Source organism: Nicotiana tabacum, chromosome 3 (genome assembly GCF_000715075.1).
Source record: "Nicotiana tabacum cultivar K326 chromosome 3, ASM71507v2, whole genome shotgun sequence".
Classification (NCBI taxonomy): domain Eukaryota; kingdom Viridiplantae; phylum Streptophyta; class Magnoliopsida; order Solanales; family Solanaceae; genus Nicotiana; species Nicotiana tabacum.
Window position 1 is genome coordinate 205,549,501 of NC_134082.1, and position 14,267 is coordinate 205,563,767.

General features: G+C 37.5%; 2 protein-coding genes and 1 non-coding gene across 3 annotated transcripts; 2 read left to right on the forward strand and 1 right to left on the reverse strand.

Annotated features, from left to right (window-relative positions):
- The first annotated feature begins 1,129 nt into the window (after window positions 1-1,129).
- On the forward strand, window positions 1,130-4,104 carry LOC107781900 (UDP-glycosyltransferase 13). Its single transcript, XM_016602720.2, has one exon. The coding sequence runs from the start codon at window positions 1,299-1,301 to the stop codon at window positions 2,808-2,810; it is 1,512 nt and encodes a 503-aa protein (XP_016458206.2). The 5' UTR covers window positions 1,130-1,298; the 3' UTR covers window positions 2,811-4,104.
- LOC107781898 (putative mitochondrial saccharopine dehydrogenase-like oxidoreductase At5g39410) lies at window positions 2,999-7,078 on the reverse strand. The gene is made up of 2 exons (XM_016602719.2): window positions 6,272-7,078; window positions 2,999-3,864 (listed from the first exon to the last, which is right to left on the reverse strand). The coding sequence occupies exons 1-2, from the start codon at window positions 6,938-6,940 to the stop codon at window positions 3,178-3,180; spliced, it is 1,356 nt and encodes a 451-aa protein (XP_016458205.2). The 5' UTR covers window positions 6,941-7,078; the 3' UTR covers window positions 2,999-3,177.
- Window positions 7,079-7,163: 85 nt separating this feature from the next.
- Window positions 7,164-7,235, forward strand: TRNAQ-UUG (transfer RNA glutamine (anticodon UUG)). Its single transcript has one exon. It is a non-coding gene; the product is annotated as a tRNA-Gln (tRNA).
- Window positions 7,236-14,267: the final 7,032 nt, after the last annotated feature.

Here is a 14,267-nt window from a genome sequence, read left to right on the forward strand (position 1 = left end):
ATTTGAGAAGAGAAGTTAAGTACTACTATAACTATGGTGCAACATTTAATGAAGGGTAGTCTAGTCACACTAACTATTTTCGTGTAGAATTTAGTATTTACTTAATGGGGTTGTTTGGGCAAATAAATGTTAAACCAATTAATAACAAATTAATGGAGTTAATCTTAGTTGAGCTCAATAAATTCCAAACCAAAATAGGACGAGATTCTCGTATGGTGAGAAGAGCTTAGGAGTATTAATTAGTGGGTTCAATATACTAAGGTTGGCAGAATACGCAATATCATAAACGTGCAAAGAATGCAAGAAATGACAAATGACAATAATGTAAAGGAACTGTCACTCAATGATTGTGTGATTGAGTGTCTTTTCACGCTGACGACGTAAAAGGATATGCAGTTGATATGAACGTGGAACCTTTGAGATTTATGGATGAAGGTTGAATAACATATACTTGAGTAAAGTGAATAAGACAATCTTTCGTATATTCTTCTCTTAATTTTACAATGTGTTTCTCAGTTTTTAAAAAGGCAGATCTCCTAAGTGTTCACTATCTCCTCCTATTTATAAGGGACATTCCCCGAAAAATCTTAAAAAGTACAACGCAGAGAATATCCGAAGGAATATATTCTTTATGTCTCTCTCTAAGTTCAAGTTATCGTTATTACTTTATCTTAGCTGCCCGCTTTTGATCGTCGGCCTTTATCACAACGACCGTCGGTCGCTGTGTCGTGGTCGACACCGTCCTACGTCTTGTTTATCCTTTGCCAAATTTGGACCTATACAGGGATGCCTAAAGCAAATTCATCATTTATTGTGAACCGGAGTGAGTAATTTATTAGTAGTAAGTACTAAGGGGAAGCGTCCTCTACCTCGAACTCCGAGACATCCGTCCTGAAACTTCTAATTTTACCCTGAGTTTGTAGGGTAAGATTAGGCTGCCCATAAAGCACAACATTCACATTCGCCATGTATAAATCAAACAAGAAACAAGAAGAAGATAAAATAGGAGCCACAAACCGAAGCGTGACATTGTTTTGTGATCTGGTGGAGATACTAAAGTTGATTCCTTTTCCTGTTCCTCAAACTACAAAACAAGCATATGAAAGTGAACTAATACCTAATTGTACTAAATTATTTTTCTTCTCTCTTTACTGAATCCCAAACAATAATATGATAATGATGTGCACAAATATGATCGCAGCAGCGCCTTATTCTTTAATATAAGCATCTAGCTAATCCCTCTATTTCTGCAGAAATCATTCTTCAATTCCTCCTTTTGCACTAGCCAATCCACCAAGATGTCTAATTCTAGTGTCAACCAATTTTGCTCAGACTCTCCAAATTTTTTGCGGCAACAGTGTCGGATCCTTACAAAATGCACAACTTTTGGAGAATTCAACACGCACCCTACATCAGTTTTGAAGAGTTCGAGCAACATAAGTGTTTACTCTGGGAAGCCAGTTCACATATTGTTTCTCCCTAGTGGTTTGGGAGTGGGTCAAATGGTTCCAATTTTTCAACTAGCTTCCATGTTAGCTTCACATAAATGTAAAATCACCTTCATCACAATGAAACTTGAAATCTCTACTACAAAATCGAGCATCGTCTCCAGCTTTTTCTCCGGTTACCCTGAAATCAAGCAACTAGATTTTCATATTTTTCCTCTGAAAACCTCAACTTCCAAGATTAATGATCCTTTCATCAAGCAAATTGATGCCATTAGTAACTCCCTTCACCAGCTCTGCCCTCTGATAGATTCTTTGAATGAACCAGTTTCTGCTATTGTCTCCGAGTTTATTATTGCATCTAGTCTTTCACAAGTTTCTTCTAATCTCAACATTCCCCTTTACATTATCTCAACTACATCAGCTAAATTTTACTCTACTGTAGCATACCTTCCAGTACTGTTGTCCAAAAATCCTACTGCATTTGAAAACGTTTCGAGCAATGTTGAGATCCCAGGTTTAGGATCAGTTCAAAAATCAAGCATCCCTCGTTCATGGCTGGATGATTCACCATCAAACTATGTCTTGAAAGCCTACTTGCTGCCAAATGCTCGAGCTCTCCCTCAAGTGACAGGTGTTTTTATGAACACCTTTGATTGGTTTGAACCAGAAACAATTGTTGCCCTCGATGAAGGAAGAGTCACAAGTTCTCTTCCACTTGTTTTTCCTGTTGGTCCTGTGAGAAATAACAAGCTAGGAGAAGACAATCAGTGTCCATGGTTAGATGAACAACCTGCTGAATCTGTTGTTTATGTTAATTTTGGAACTAGAGAGCCGATTTCTTCACAACAATTAAGAGAAATAAGAAAAGGACTAGAGATATGTGGATATAAGTTTCTCTGGGTGCTAAAAGAAGAGATTCTGGAGTTGTTTGGGAGTACAGTCCTGGAGGAGATGGAAAAGAAAGGGAAAATAGGGAAAGCAGGGGAGTATGAGGAAGCCATTATAGAACATCCAGCTGTTGGACTTTTCGTGAACCAGTGCGAATGGGATTCAGTGATGAATGCAGCTTGGTCAGGAGTACCAATGCTGGCATGGCCACAACATGGTGATCAAAAATTGAATGCAGAAGTTGTGGAGAAGTCGGGATTGGGGAGGTGGGTAAAAGAATGGGGTTGGGGCGAGGAAAATCTAGTAAACGGTGAGGAGATTGCAGAGATGGTGAAAAGCTTGATGGGAGATGTTGATATGAAGGTTAAGGCTATGAAAGTGAGGGATCAGGCCAGAAAGGCCAAGGAAATCGGAGGGAGCTCCGAGAAGAGGCTTAGGAAATTCATCGAAATGTTAAAAGCAGAAGAAAAATGATGCATCTGCACCATCAGAAGAAAAATGATGTATACCTTATGGTAAATGGAACTTGTATGTTGTTAAAGCCAAAATACTCATAGGATTTGACAGACCACAACAAATTGTCAAAACAAAATAAATCTTGTCCAGTTACCTCAAAACGTTAAAGAAGGAAAACGAAATATGGAGAGGGATTCTGGAGATAGTTTTGGAAGGAAAAATGGTGAGGAAACACCTTAGGGCATTCAGAGAGCATAATAAAACTACAGAAAATACAATTAGAAGAGCACACACAAAGAAAGCAAAAGATTTGTAGAATTATTCGCCCTTTGGCATAAATTCAAATGTTCCCATATGACTAAAACTGCACGGAACTACCATTTAGTTAGATAGTGTTCTTTGAAATGACATCAAAAGATATTCCATTCTGTTGAAGCCTGTCTTGGAGGTCTGTCGCGCCAAACACAATCCCAGGGGGGAAAACACCTCCCTTTGGAAGATTATCTCGTTCCTTGAGCAAAATGAGGGCACACTGGACAAGAATGATAGGAGTTGTCAAATAACCAATCTCAGGTCCCATTACTCTTGTAATTATCTCCGTATCAGGTTTCCTGTTTCCTTGTAATGCAAGACTGTCGTCACTAAACCCCTGTCCAACAAACCACATCTTAAAGGTAGCACTTGCCACTTCTTCTTCAGTTGGACCTTTTTTCCTGAACCATCCTAGACTGAACAATGAAGGGAATTTCAGGAGCAGCCATCTGCCGATACCAGTTTTACCAAAGAGACCAATGAAAACCCCAACTGTAATGAAACGAATAACTCCTAACAGAGATTTCGAAGCTATCTTCACACCAAAGTGAGCTGGCTTTATGGTTGACCAAAAAGCCTCCCTCCTCTCAATCTGTTCAGTGCTTTCATTAACACCAGGTAAACCACCAGGATTTTCAGCCAAACATGAAAGTGTTCTCCGCACTACAATTGCATCTGCTGATGGTAACTTTACAGCCCAAACACCAACTTCCTTTAGGTGGTCCAGCAATGGACCTTTAGGAGGACGAGGACCAGGAATCTGAGACAAACAGGAAAATAATGGAGAGTGAGAAAGATAAAATGTTTCGCAGATCTAATGTGTTATTTAATAGGGAAGGCATGAATGATGTTGTCCCCATAGCTGCGTGGTACATACGTATGTCCATGTGCAATGTAATATTTAGCAAATATTGCAGGTATCAAATATATAGAGTCCATTTAACAATGAATCTGTATTACATACTCAACATGTCATATACATCGATCATAGGTTTATGAATCCCCATCATCTACTCATTTATGCCACCAGAAATCAACCAAAAGGTTTATAAATCCCCATCATTCACATATTTATGCTATCCGTTGTTTATGAATCCTTACCATATACTCATCAACATCATCAAATATTAACTACAACATGCGTCCTACAGAAACAGTTAAATTGGGTTCTCAAAGTTCCAAATGTAAAATACATTTGTATAACATTCTGCAAATGAGGAAAACGACCTTAATATAATTGTCATTGGATTTTGACTAAAATTCACATGTTCGAACACATAATGGCCAATTGACTTCTAAACTGTAAAGGATCAATTGCTTCGTAACCTGCAGCATTTCTCTCTTAGAACAAAAGAATAGTGAAGATAAAAAGTTATGCAACGATTTGACATATGTTGTTGTTTCAAGCCTTCCCAGGGCAGAGAATATAATCGTTTCTAGGTCTCTGCATTATTTCCACTGCATTCAGATCTAATTCCACTAGTTTTTCTCATTATTCATGCAATCTTTTAAAAGACAAAATCATTTTTCAAATTAGCATCCTCTCTGCAGCCTATGTACCATCACTCCCAGCCACCTAATCGGCCCTCCACAAGACTAGATAGTAGTGCGGCATCAAATAGTTGTTGGCTGTGGCAAGTAGACTGATGGAACTACTTGTTGTAGATGTTTATCTGTGCGTGCCTCAATTAGAGGATAGAAAACAGAAAAGAAAACACGAAGCATGAAACTAGAGATTCTCATGGCAGTAGTCAAATTTTAATACCACTTACAGATTACAATCCAGCTGTTTTTCGGTCATAAGAACAGACAACAATCTACAATCCAACTTTATATTAATCCATCGTCCCATGATACAAGATTTAAGTGTCAACTGGTTAAAATCAAAGAGGGATTATTGCCTGCTAAAAGCACACTTCCGGTACAACTGTTTCCATTTCATTTGATTCATGCTATCTAGTCGACCATTTAAATTTACCTAAAATTTCCCCCTACAAAGAATGCAGTGGCGTACGCAAGATTTTTGTAAGCGGTGTCACAATTTAATCAATTTTATATAGGTGATGTCAATCGTTTGATACCATATAAATCATTCTTAATTAATTTCATGTCGAGAAAGAAGATGATAGAAGAAAGAACCAAAAAAAAAAAAAACACGAACAACTTAGAGCTAAGTCAAGTAATTTATTATTACTAAGATTATCCAAATAGGACTCTTGATCTATTGGATTAATGTTCTTTTAACATTGGATAAAAAAAGCTCTTTCAACGTCTTAGAGGACAATAGATCAAACCCCATCAACACATTTTTATTTGTAGACGAGGCAGAAAATTTTTGATATAAAGTGAAGCTGCTTAGTTTTGAACCCGTGACTTCTATCAAAAAAAGTGAATGGCTTGACCAGATGAGCTACCAAACTTCAGTGTCATGCGGTGTCACCTTACATTAATTTCATCATTTTTATTTTTCCATTTTAATTATATATACATATTTAGTAAAAAATTTCGATAAAGCGGTGTCACGTGACATCGCTTGGGCTAAGGTAATTCCGCCCCTGTGCAGAAGTTGCCAGAAACCCCTAAAGTATGGCAAGCCAGATCTAAATTTATGATTTAACACATAAATGTTGGTTATATTTTCTCACATGAGTACTGTAAGGTCTTTAAAAAGGGGTTCACACAAATCTTGAGCTACTCCACCCATAGCCTTAAGGTTTTGTGTTGGATGCTCAAATTCTTTCGCATGGTATCGAGTCAACATTTGATAAGTGCATTCACATGCTCGTAATCCCGCCTTCTAGTTCACAAAGAGGGTGTAAAGTTATATTTGTCCTACATGAGCAGTGCACTTTCAAAAAAGTTCATAAAAGTCTAGGACTACTGCACGCGTAGACTTAAAGCTTTTTGGGTTGGATGCATAAATTCTTTCCTATCAACTTCACTAACAATTTGTAAAGATCGTCATACACATCGGTTGACATTTGACTCGAGTGTATCAGTCATGTTATGTTGTTGACTAACAAGCCCTTCAATTTTCTATTACTATAATGCTTGGAAGTCCAAGGTGGTTAAATAAACTAAAATTTTACCTCTGTAACTAGATAACTAGCACAGATGACATCATTACATTGGATATTTTAGTAAGCAAATGAAATCATAAATCTTACCGCAGGACGAGGCCTCTTGGGCCTGGAGCGCCTGAGCTCCTGTAATTTATCCGCGTTAGCCACACCAAGCACCGCTGACTCATACGTCGCGAAGTTTCCAACAATTCTCTTGTCCGATTCCAGACTAAGGTACGCCTCAACCTGATTAGGAACAGCCGGCGGCAGCCACTGTCTTGAATTGAACATCAAGCCCAACTCAGCAGGCACAGAATCAAACCCACAAGCCGAAACAATCAACGATCCCATATCCACAGCCTTATCATGGTACTTCACTTCCATCCTCTCCATAAACTCGGGCTCCCCACAAATATCCAAGTAATCGCAACCCGAATCAGCACAGGCCTCAACGACGGGCTCACCGTATAGACGAAATGGACCGACACAATTAAGAATGATCTTAGCCTGAGAAGCGAGGTGGCGGAGAGAAGATGGGTCGGTGGTGTCGGCGGTGAGGATAGGAATTTGGGGTGGTGGTTTTGGATGGGCTGCCCATTGGAGAGCCTGGAAAAGTTTGGAACTGTTACGGCCCGCTATAGCTAAGCTTTTTAAGGGGGAAGATGGAACGTTGAGGAATTTGAGAGCTTCTCTAATGACGTATTTGCCTGTAAAACCTGAAGCTCCTAAGATTATCACGTCGTAAGTCGGATTTGGACTGACATTTTGAGACATTTTCCGATCGGAAATCAACTAGTTGAATAGTCTGATTCGTTTTCGTCTTTGGGTTGCTAATCAGTGAAGAGATCACAGGGAAAGAGAGCGGACTTTTGAGATGAACAGAGGGGGACTAGAAACGCGTGCCTCTAACTGCCAAGATCCCGTGATTCTCTCTCCTGTGAATTGGCAGAATCTTCATTATGGTATCTATCTAAGTTTTAGCGACTTGTTTAAACATGGTTCTATGGTGTAGTGGTTAGCACTCTGGACTTTGAATCCAGCGACCTGGGTTCGACTCCCGGTAGGACCTTTTCTTTTTTTTTTTCTTTTTTTCTTTTTTCTTTCATTTTTCCCCTCCCTTTGTTCATTGTTTCTTTATCTTTTCCTGTTCATTTTACATCTTGTTTGGATAATTGTCACCTGTTGTATTGTATCATATTGTTACTTTAAATATAACATTTGTTTTGATTGTTACTTAAATTTTATTGTATCATATCATTAAATCTGTCGTTATGTAACGACGAAAAGTACCACTTTATGGAACGACCGATTTAGTGCGGTTGCATCGTTCTTTTTTTTTTTTCTCATCTTGCTCTTTCATATTATTAAATAATTCTATTTTATTATTTACCTTACTTTTTCTTTATAATATTGCAAGTTTATTCTTCATATTATTGGTGCATGACATCATGAAATGACGGAAAATAATACAATTCATCCAAACATTGTATGCATCAAAACAATACTACAAAACGATACATAACAATTATCCAAACAAGCTGTTACTCTAAAAGCAGTGGCGTACGCAAGATTTTTCATAAGTGGTGTCACTATTTCTAGTAAAAGGGTTGTAACAGTCAAAAAATATTTTGTGGAGCCAAGGGAGTTCAAACCTAAGACCTCTTAGGTAATACTTGAAGCTAACAACCATTTAAACCGCTTGCCACCATGTAAATCCGCCACTGTCTAAAAGCGCACTCAAAGGTCCTGTTTTTAGAATTTGGTTACGTCCAATGTTAACCTATCTGATCAAACTTTTTAGAATTAATTAAATTCAACAATTTGCTATATGGATTGGATTCTTCTCAACCTACTACTTTGTTCTTTCTTCGATAATACATGAGAATTGATCATCATAACGCACTAATGAACTACATGAGGTAAAGCAAACGCGAACTAATCAAAGACCGTTTGAGCTCTTGCTTTTGCGAAAGATTCAAAAACCTCCAAAAAAAAAAAATTATCAGAAAACGAAAAGAAAGACGTTCGTTGCAATTTACCAAAGCCTGGAAGAAATTTGTAAAGGAAGAGGTAATTTTTTTTTTCTTCAATAAATGCATAGGTGGATTAGGCAAAAACACGGCGTCGGCCTAGCTTACTGTCTTTATAAAGAACTCAATGCAAATTTGCATTTAAAAGAGTAGAAGTCGTACAATATTAGAGAAAATTGTGATGACCCGCCATGTTATCATGCCATATAGGCGTCATTTGGCATATATTAATGTCATGTGGAAGCTTACATAAGAAGAAGGCTAGCATTTGTGAGAAGATTCTAGAGAAGTATGTACATTTCCTTAGGAAAAAACCTAAATCCTTATGGATTTGCTAGGAAAGTCCTTGGAATCTTTTAGGCTTGTAGAGAATTCTAGAGAAAACCCTTATCTTGTAAATATCAAGGACTTGTGTAATAATTAATATTTACACACTAGCCCCTAGGAGACTAGTATATAAAGAGGGCCATTCATTTGTAATTCACCAAGCAAACAATTAAAGTTCTCTCTAATACAAAGCTTCCTTTAACAATTCTCTTGTGTTCTTTCTTTCATTCTCTTGGCGATCTTGAGTGTAATAAGGCTGACTTGTCATAGCAAGAACGTGAGCAAGTTGTGCAAGATCGTGAGCGAGTTGTCAAGTGCCGCACGTGTACTTAGTTATCAACTAAGGATGTGACAACGTGGTATCAGAGCGAAAGTTTCAACTAAGGGAATAACGAACGATGGAGAAATTAACGCTGCCAATACCAAGCCATCGTCATCCAGGATGCTGCTGGCAAGAGCGGCCCGAGGACGTCTCGCTCGGTAAAGAGTGGGTGATGAAGATGAACGTGGGGATGGACGCCGTGGAGATCTTTGGCCAACGCTTGGGGAAGGTGGAAGGCACCCTTAACGTTCTTGAGGGCCATACTCTTAAAGAAATTGAGAGTATCCGAAATGACTTGGAGGGACGTACACAGACTGAGATGGAACTAAGGCAAACCATCACTGCCTTAGAGTGAAGACTCATGGAGGCTTCGAGTACTATCGATGCTATGAAGGCAAATATAGAGTCACTCGAGGAGCATGTCAATGTTGGTGTGACCGAGGCAGTCATCAATGTTGTAGTGACGAGGGAGGCCAAGATCGAGGCTCCCAAACCCCCGGTGTTCAAAGGTGTTCGTGATGCACAAGAAGTGAAAAACTTCTTTTGGCACTTGGAGAACTACTTCAGGCACGACAAAGTGAGGGGAGACCGTGGCAAAGGCAAGGAGATACAAGAACAATACTCCAAGACTCAAGATCCCAAAAGTCGAGTGGTCGTCAGGGCTACGCCGAGAAGAAGGCACATGCTGAGAAGAAGGGATGCTACATATGCGGAGGGCCGCATGGCTTCAGGAATTGTCCCGACCTCAAGAGCCTCAGTGCCATGGTCTGTGAATGGAAGGAGCAGCCACAAGGAGAGAGTTCGGGAACCACACAGTTGGGTATGATCAAATTATGTGGTGCTGTCACAAAGCAAGCTATCCAATCTACCGAGAATAGCAATCAGTACGTGGATCTCACCATCAACAACAAGCCCGCTCGTGCAATGGTGGATACTGGAGCAACTCATAATTTCATGACTGAGGTTGTCGCAAAGAGACTAGAATTGAAACTTTCTCCTACCAACTCTCGCGTCATGACCGTGAATGCCGAGGTACAAAATGCTCGTGGGGTAGCTAATGAAGTTGGTGTCAAATTGGGAACTTGGAAAGGTATGACAAACTTTACCGTAACCACTATGGATATCTTTGACATTATACTGGGGCAATAGTTCTTTAGACATTGTCATACTTTGATCGACCCCTACCTCCAACGTCTCTTGGTTATGGAGCGAGAAGGAGCTTGCATGGTACCTACAGTGACTATGCCACACGGACAGATCCAAGCACATCTCTCAGCTATGCAAGTTTTCAAGGGGATCAAGAAGAGGGAGCCGACGTTCATGGCAACAATTGCAAGCCTAGAAGAAGACAAGAGTTTTCAAGAGACACTGTCGCCTTGCATAGAGAAGTTGCTTGAGGAAAACAAAGATGTCATGCCCGAGGAATTGCCTAAGCACTTGCCGCCTAGGGGAGAGGTGGATCACAAGATTGAGTTGGAGCCAGGGGCTAAGCCACCCGCATTTGCCCCATATCATATGGCATCGCCCGAGCTAGAGGAGCTCAAGAAACAATTGAAAGAATTGGTGGATACTAGTCACATTCGCCCATCAAAGGCACCTTTCGGCGCACCAGTATTGTTTCAGAAGAAGAAAGATGGATTCAACGACTCACATACATGGGTTAGCGGAAGGAAACTTCTCTTCGAAGTCTTTAGTTGTGACAAGACTTCTTGGGATGATGGAGCTCACCGTAGGAGGAGTAGCATCATGAGCTTTATCTTTGTTCTTTGAGGAATTAAGGTTTTTTAAAAAGAAGCCATTTTTATCAGAAAAGAAAGAAGAGTTTCTCTGAAGAAGAAGGTTGAAGAAATGTTGAAGACAAAGTACGAGTTGAATAAAGAGAGATTGAGAAAGTTTGGAGAAGTAGGAAGTGTAAATGAAGAAGTTTGATGCGTATAAGTAAAAGAATAGATGGCTAAAATCATGGCCATCATAACCGGGAAAAGTGATGTTAAATCGTGGGATGACGCGTGTTCGTGGCATTAAATGCGGAGAGACGCGCGTCTAATCAACCGTCAGAAACTTTTCAGATGGGGTCAGAGAATTTCCCGCCAAGAAAGGTATCTCTACCAACTTTCCGGTGACACAAAGTTACGCCACCGGAAAGCCGGGAGATTATCTGTATGGGGTAAATATGTTCATATTTAATGATCGCATGAGAAAGCAACACATGGAGTCGAAGACAGAATATAGTCGGACCCGAAGGCAATGATATCGCTTGTCATCGGAAAGAATGATATTCATAAATGTAAAATAAATGTCTGTCATCCGGTAGCATTCAATGGAAAATATTCTATAGCATTAAGTACATGATCCGTTACAAAGAATATGGCATTCAGTGTCCAACATTATATATTCTTCAATGGCTCTCATAATTGTCATTTAAGAGGAGCTTTATTCTAGGACCTTGTTCCCTAGATGTAACTATAAATAGTGAGCTCTATTATCATTGTAAGGGGACGAATTTTCAAACAAGCATACATCATATTCTATCAAAAGCTTAATAATATTTTACTTTCTTGCTTATTTATATTGTCTTTACTGCCTCCGGAAGCTCTGCGCCTCGGACTAAGATATCTGTCATTTTATTTCAATTTCAAGGCTAAGTCTTATATTTTTATCTTATTCATTTATTATTTTTGGATCAAATCGATTCACTTATCTATAAATTATGTATAAATTCAACCGTACCATTTTACCGGTAAACAATGCCTTTATCATTTTATGTGACACGGTTTAATGAGATAATAAATTTAGCATATTCATTTGACTTATTACTACCTCTTAATAAGAGGAAATACAAGCAACTCTTGGTCAATATGCCTGTTTTATCATGGGGTATTTTTGGTATTTTGCGTTTATCTATGTTTTACTGTTGTTGTACCTGTAGGATTTGTACGTACCTTTCCCTTCTGTCAAAATAGCATGGTCTAGCCAGTTTTCGGACTGGTAATTTAAAAATATCCAGCATTTGTAAAGTCAATGAAAAATAGCCATTACTTTGCTGCAACACAAAAAGTTCCAGCATAATATACTGGAGATTTGTGCACCTGTGTACGAACTTCTAGCATAATATGTTGGACCGGTACAGTATAATATGCTAGAAGTCCAGTATATTATACCAGTCCAGTATATTATACTAGAACTTTAGTACAATATACTGGAGTTCCAGTATATTATGCTGAAATAGTTTCCGGATTTTGAACATTATTTTTGTTCAAATTTATCTTTATATAAAAAATATCTAAATTTCGATTACGTTTAAAATTGTGGCTATTTTTCAACGACCAATTGTAAATCTAATTTCACCCTTCCCTTCTTGGTAGGGGTGTTCATGGTTCGGTTTGGATCGGTTTTTTCCTAAAATGAAACCAAACCAAGTAAGTCGGTTTTTCAAATATTAGAACCAAACCAAACCAATTATGTCGGTTTTTTCTCGATTCGGTTTATGTCGGTTTTTCGATTTTTTTGGTTATTTGTCGGTTTTTTCTTAAATATAAGACATACACTACCAAACACACATTTCGACGATCACATTTTCAACGTAACACTATCAAATCAATTGCCCTTTGAGAAATATATTATTTACCAAGATATATTGATGATAATTGAATCAAATAGTGATGAATAATTTAAGGACTCAATTAAAAATATTATTATTTTAAACATGAAATAGATTCTTACACTTAACAAAAGAAAACTACCAATTAAACTAGAATGTAAAGGTAAAGAACTATACTAAAAGTGCAAACGATTAATATTTACTATAAAAATTTTAAAACTTTGTATAAAAATATACGTATATATAGGTGTAATAATAAATTTAAAATAGCTACTCTTATATTCGGTTTGGTTCGATTTTTTTAATTAAAACCAAAACCAAACCAAATTTGATCGGTTTTTAAATTTTAAAATCAAAACCAAACCAAATCAAAAAGTATCGATTTTTTTTGTCGGTTTAATTTAGTTTTTCGTTTGGTTCGGGTTTTTGAATTTTTTTGAACACCCTTACTTCTTGGAAAAATGCACTGGACCACTAACGTTGATTTCCTTTCCGATTCCCAAGAAGTGCAACACAACCCCCTTTGGAAAAAGTGGGCTCAACTAAAATTCCATTGCACATATAGCCATTTGCAGCCTTTTGTTTTGCTAATTGGACTCACTGACACGTGGTTTTGGTATCTAAATGCACTATCTAACTTTGTATATCTAATTGTAGGTCTCGATTATTCATCCTGTCATTTAAATTAATAAATATGGAGTATAATAAAGTTTTCGGGCTCTATGTTGACTTCCTTGTGCGCTTTCTTCATGTTGATGTCATGTATTTTACTTCTTCCTCTCAAATAAAAGTTTACCTTTCTCTTTATTGTGGTAATTGTAAAAAAAAAAATAAGTTCAAGATGGAAAATGAATTACTGAACTAAATATTGTTCAAAATTAGAAGCCACTATGTTTTTTATTCGAATTATTCTTTTTCTCCTGTTTGAGTCGTGTTAAAAGAACCTTTGAGAGGCACTTCCTTAAAACTAACTGTACAACATTATTGTTACAACCTAATATTGTACTCCAATAATTGAAAAAAATTGCCCTTGCAAAGTTTGCCAGAATTAGAAACTAGTAAAAAGTATCAATTTAAATGGAAAAAGATAAAGAAATTGTTTAATTTAACCAATGTCCTAGGTAAAACCCCCAATTATTGAATCAAGTCAATCTTAAAATAGAATTACTTGCATAGCTCTCCGACAAGAAACAAGAAATTTTATCGGGGTTTTTATTTTATTTTGCAAATTTAAGCTACCTATTTCGCCAAATTAAGAATACAAATTTTAATTTGAGATACCTCACACTCGCTATAATTCAATTCCAACAATATTACAGTGTGTGAAAATATATTAGTATCAAGTATTTGGCTTTTTAAAAAAATGGCAGTGTCAGATCATATGTCAACAAAAAAATGATGTGTTTAAATATGAGAACATATATGTAATAAAATTTCCGACCACTTAATTTATTTCATGTATGTTTTCAAAGTCAGTCATGGATTAAGTGAAAAAATAAATTAGGTTCATTTTACGAAATTATGGTGAAGAAGGAAAACTAAAGGAAAAAAAACAATAACCTTGCCAGTTTTATTCTCTGAGTGGAAGGAAATATTTTCTACTAAATATGTCAGAATCACTCTATACTTTTTTTTAAGGACCGTTCGGTTAATATAAGTTTAATGTTGCAAAAGTTGTATCATTATACTAAGGGGTCGTTTGGTAAGAGGTATAAGAAGGTATAGGGGTGGTATAAAAATGTAATACCATCTTAATACTTTGTTTGGTTAGCAAATTAGGTATAAGTTTTCCCAGTGTTAATTTTAACACCAGGATAACTT

What these genes read in the sequence shown, in the direction of transcription:
- LOC107781900 (XM_016602720.2), top strand. Translation starts at nt 1,299, where the DNA reads ATGTCTAATTCTAGTGTCAACCAATTTTGCTCAGACTCTCCAAATTTT.
- LOC107781898 (XM_016602719.2), bottom strand. Translation starts at nt 6,940, where the DNA reads ATGTCTCAAAATGTCAGTCCAAATCCGACTTACGACGTGATAATCTTA. An exon ending in CCAAGAGGCCTCGTCCTGCG is followed by an intron (nt 3,865 to 6,271) that starts GTAAGATTTATG and finishes TGTTTGTCTCAG; the next exon opens with ATTCCTGGTCCTCGTCCTCC.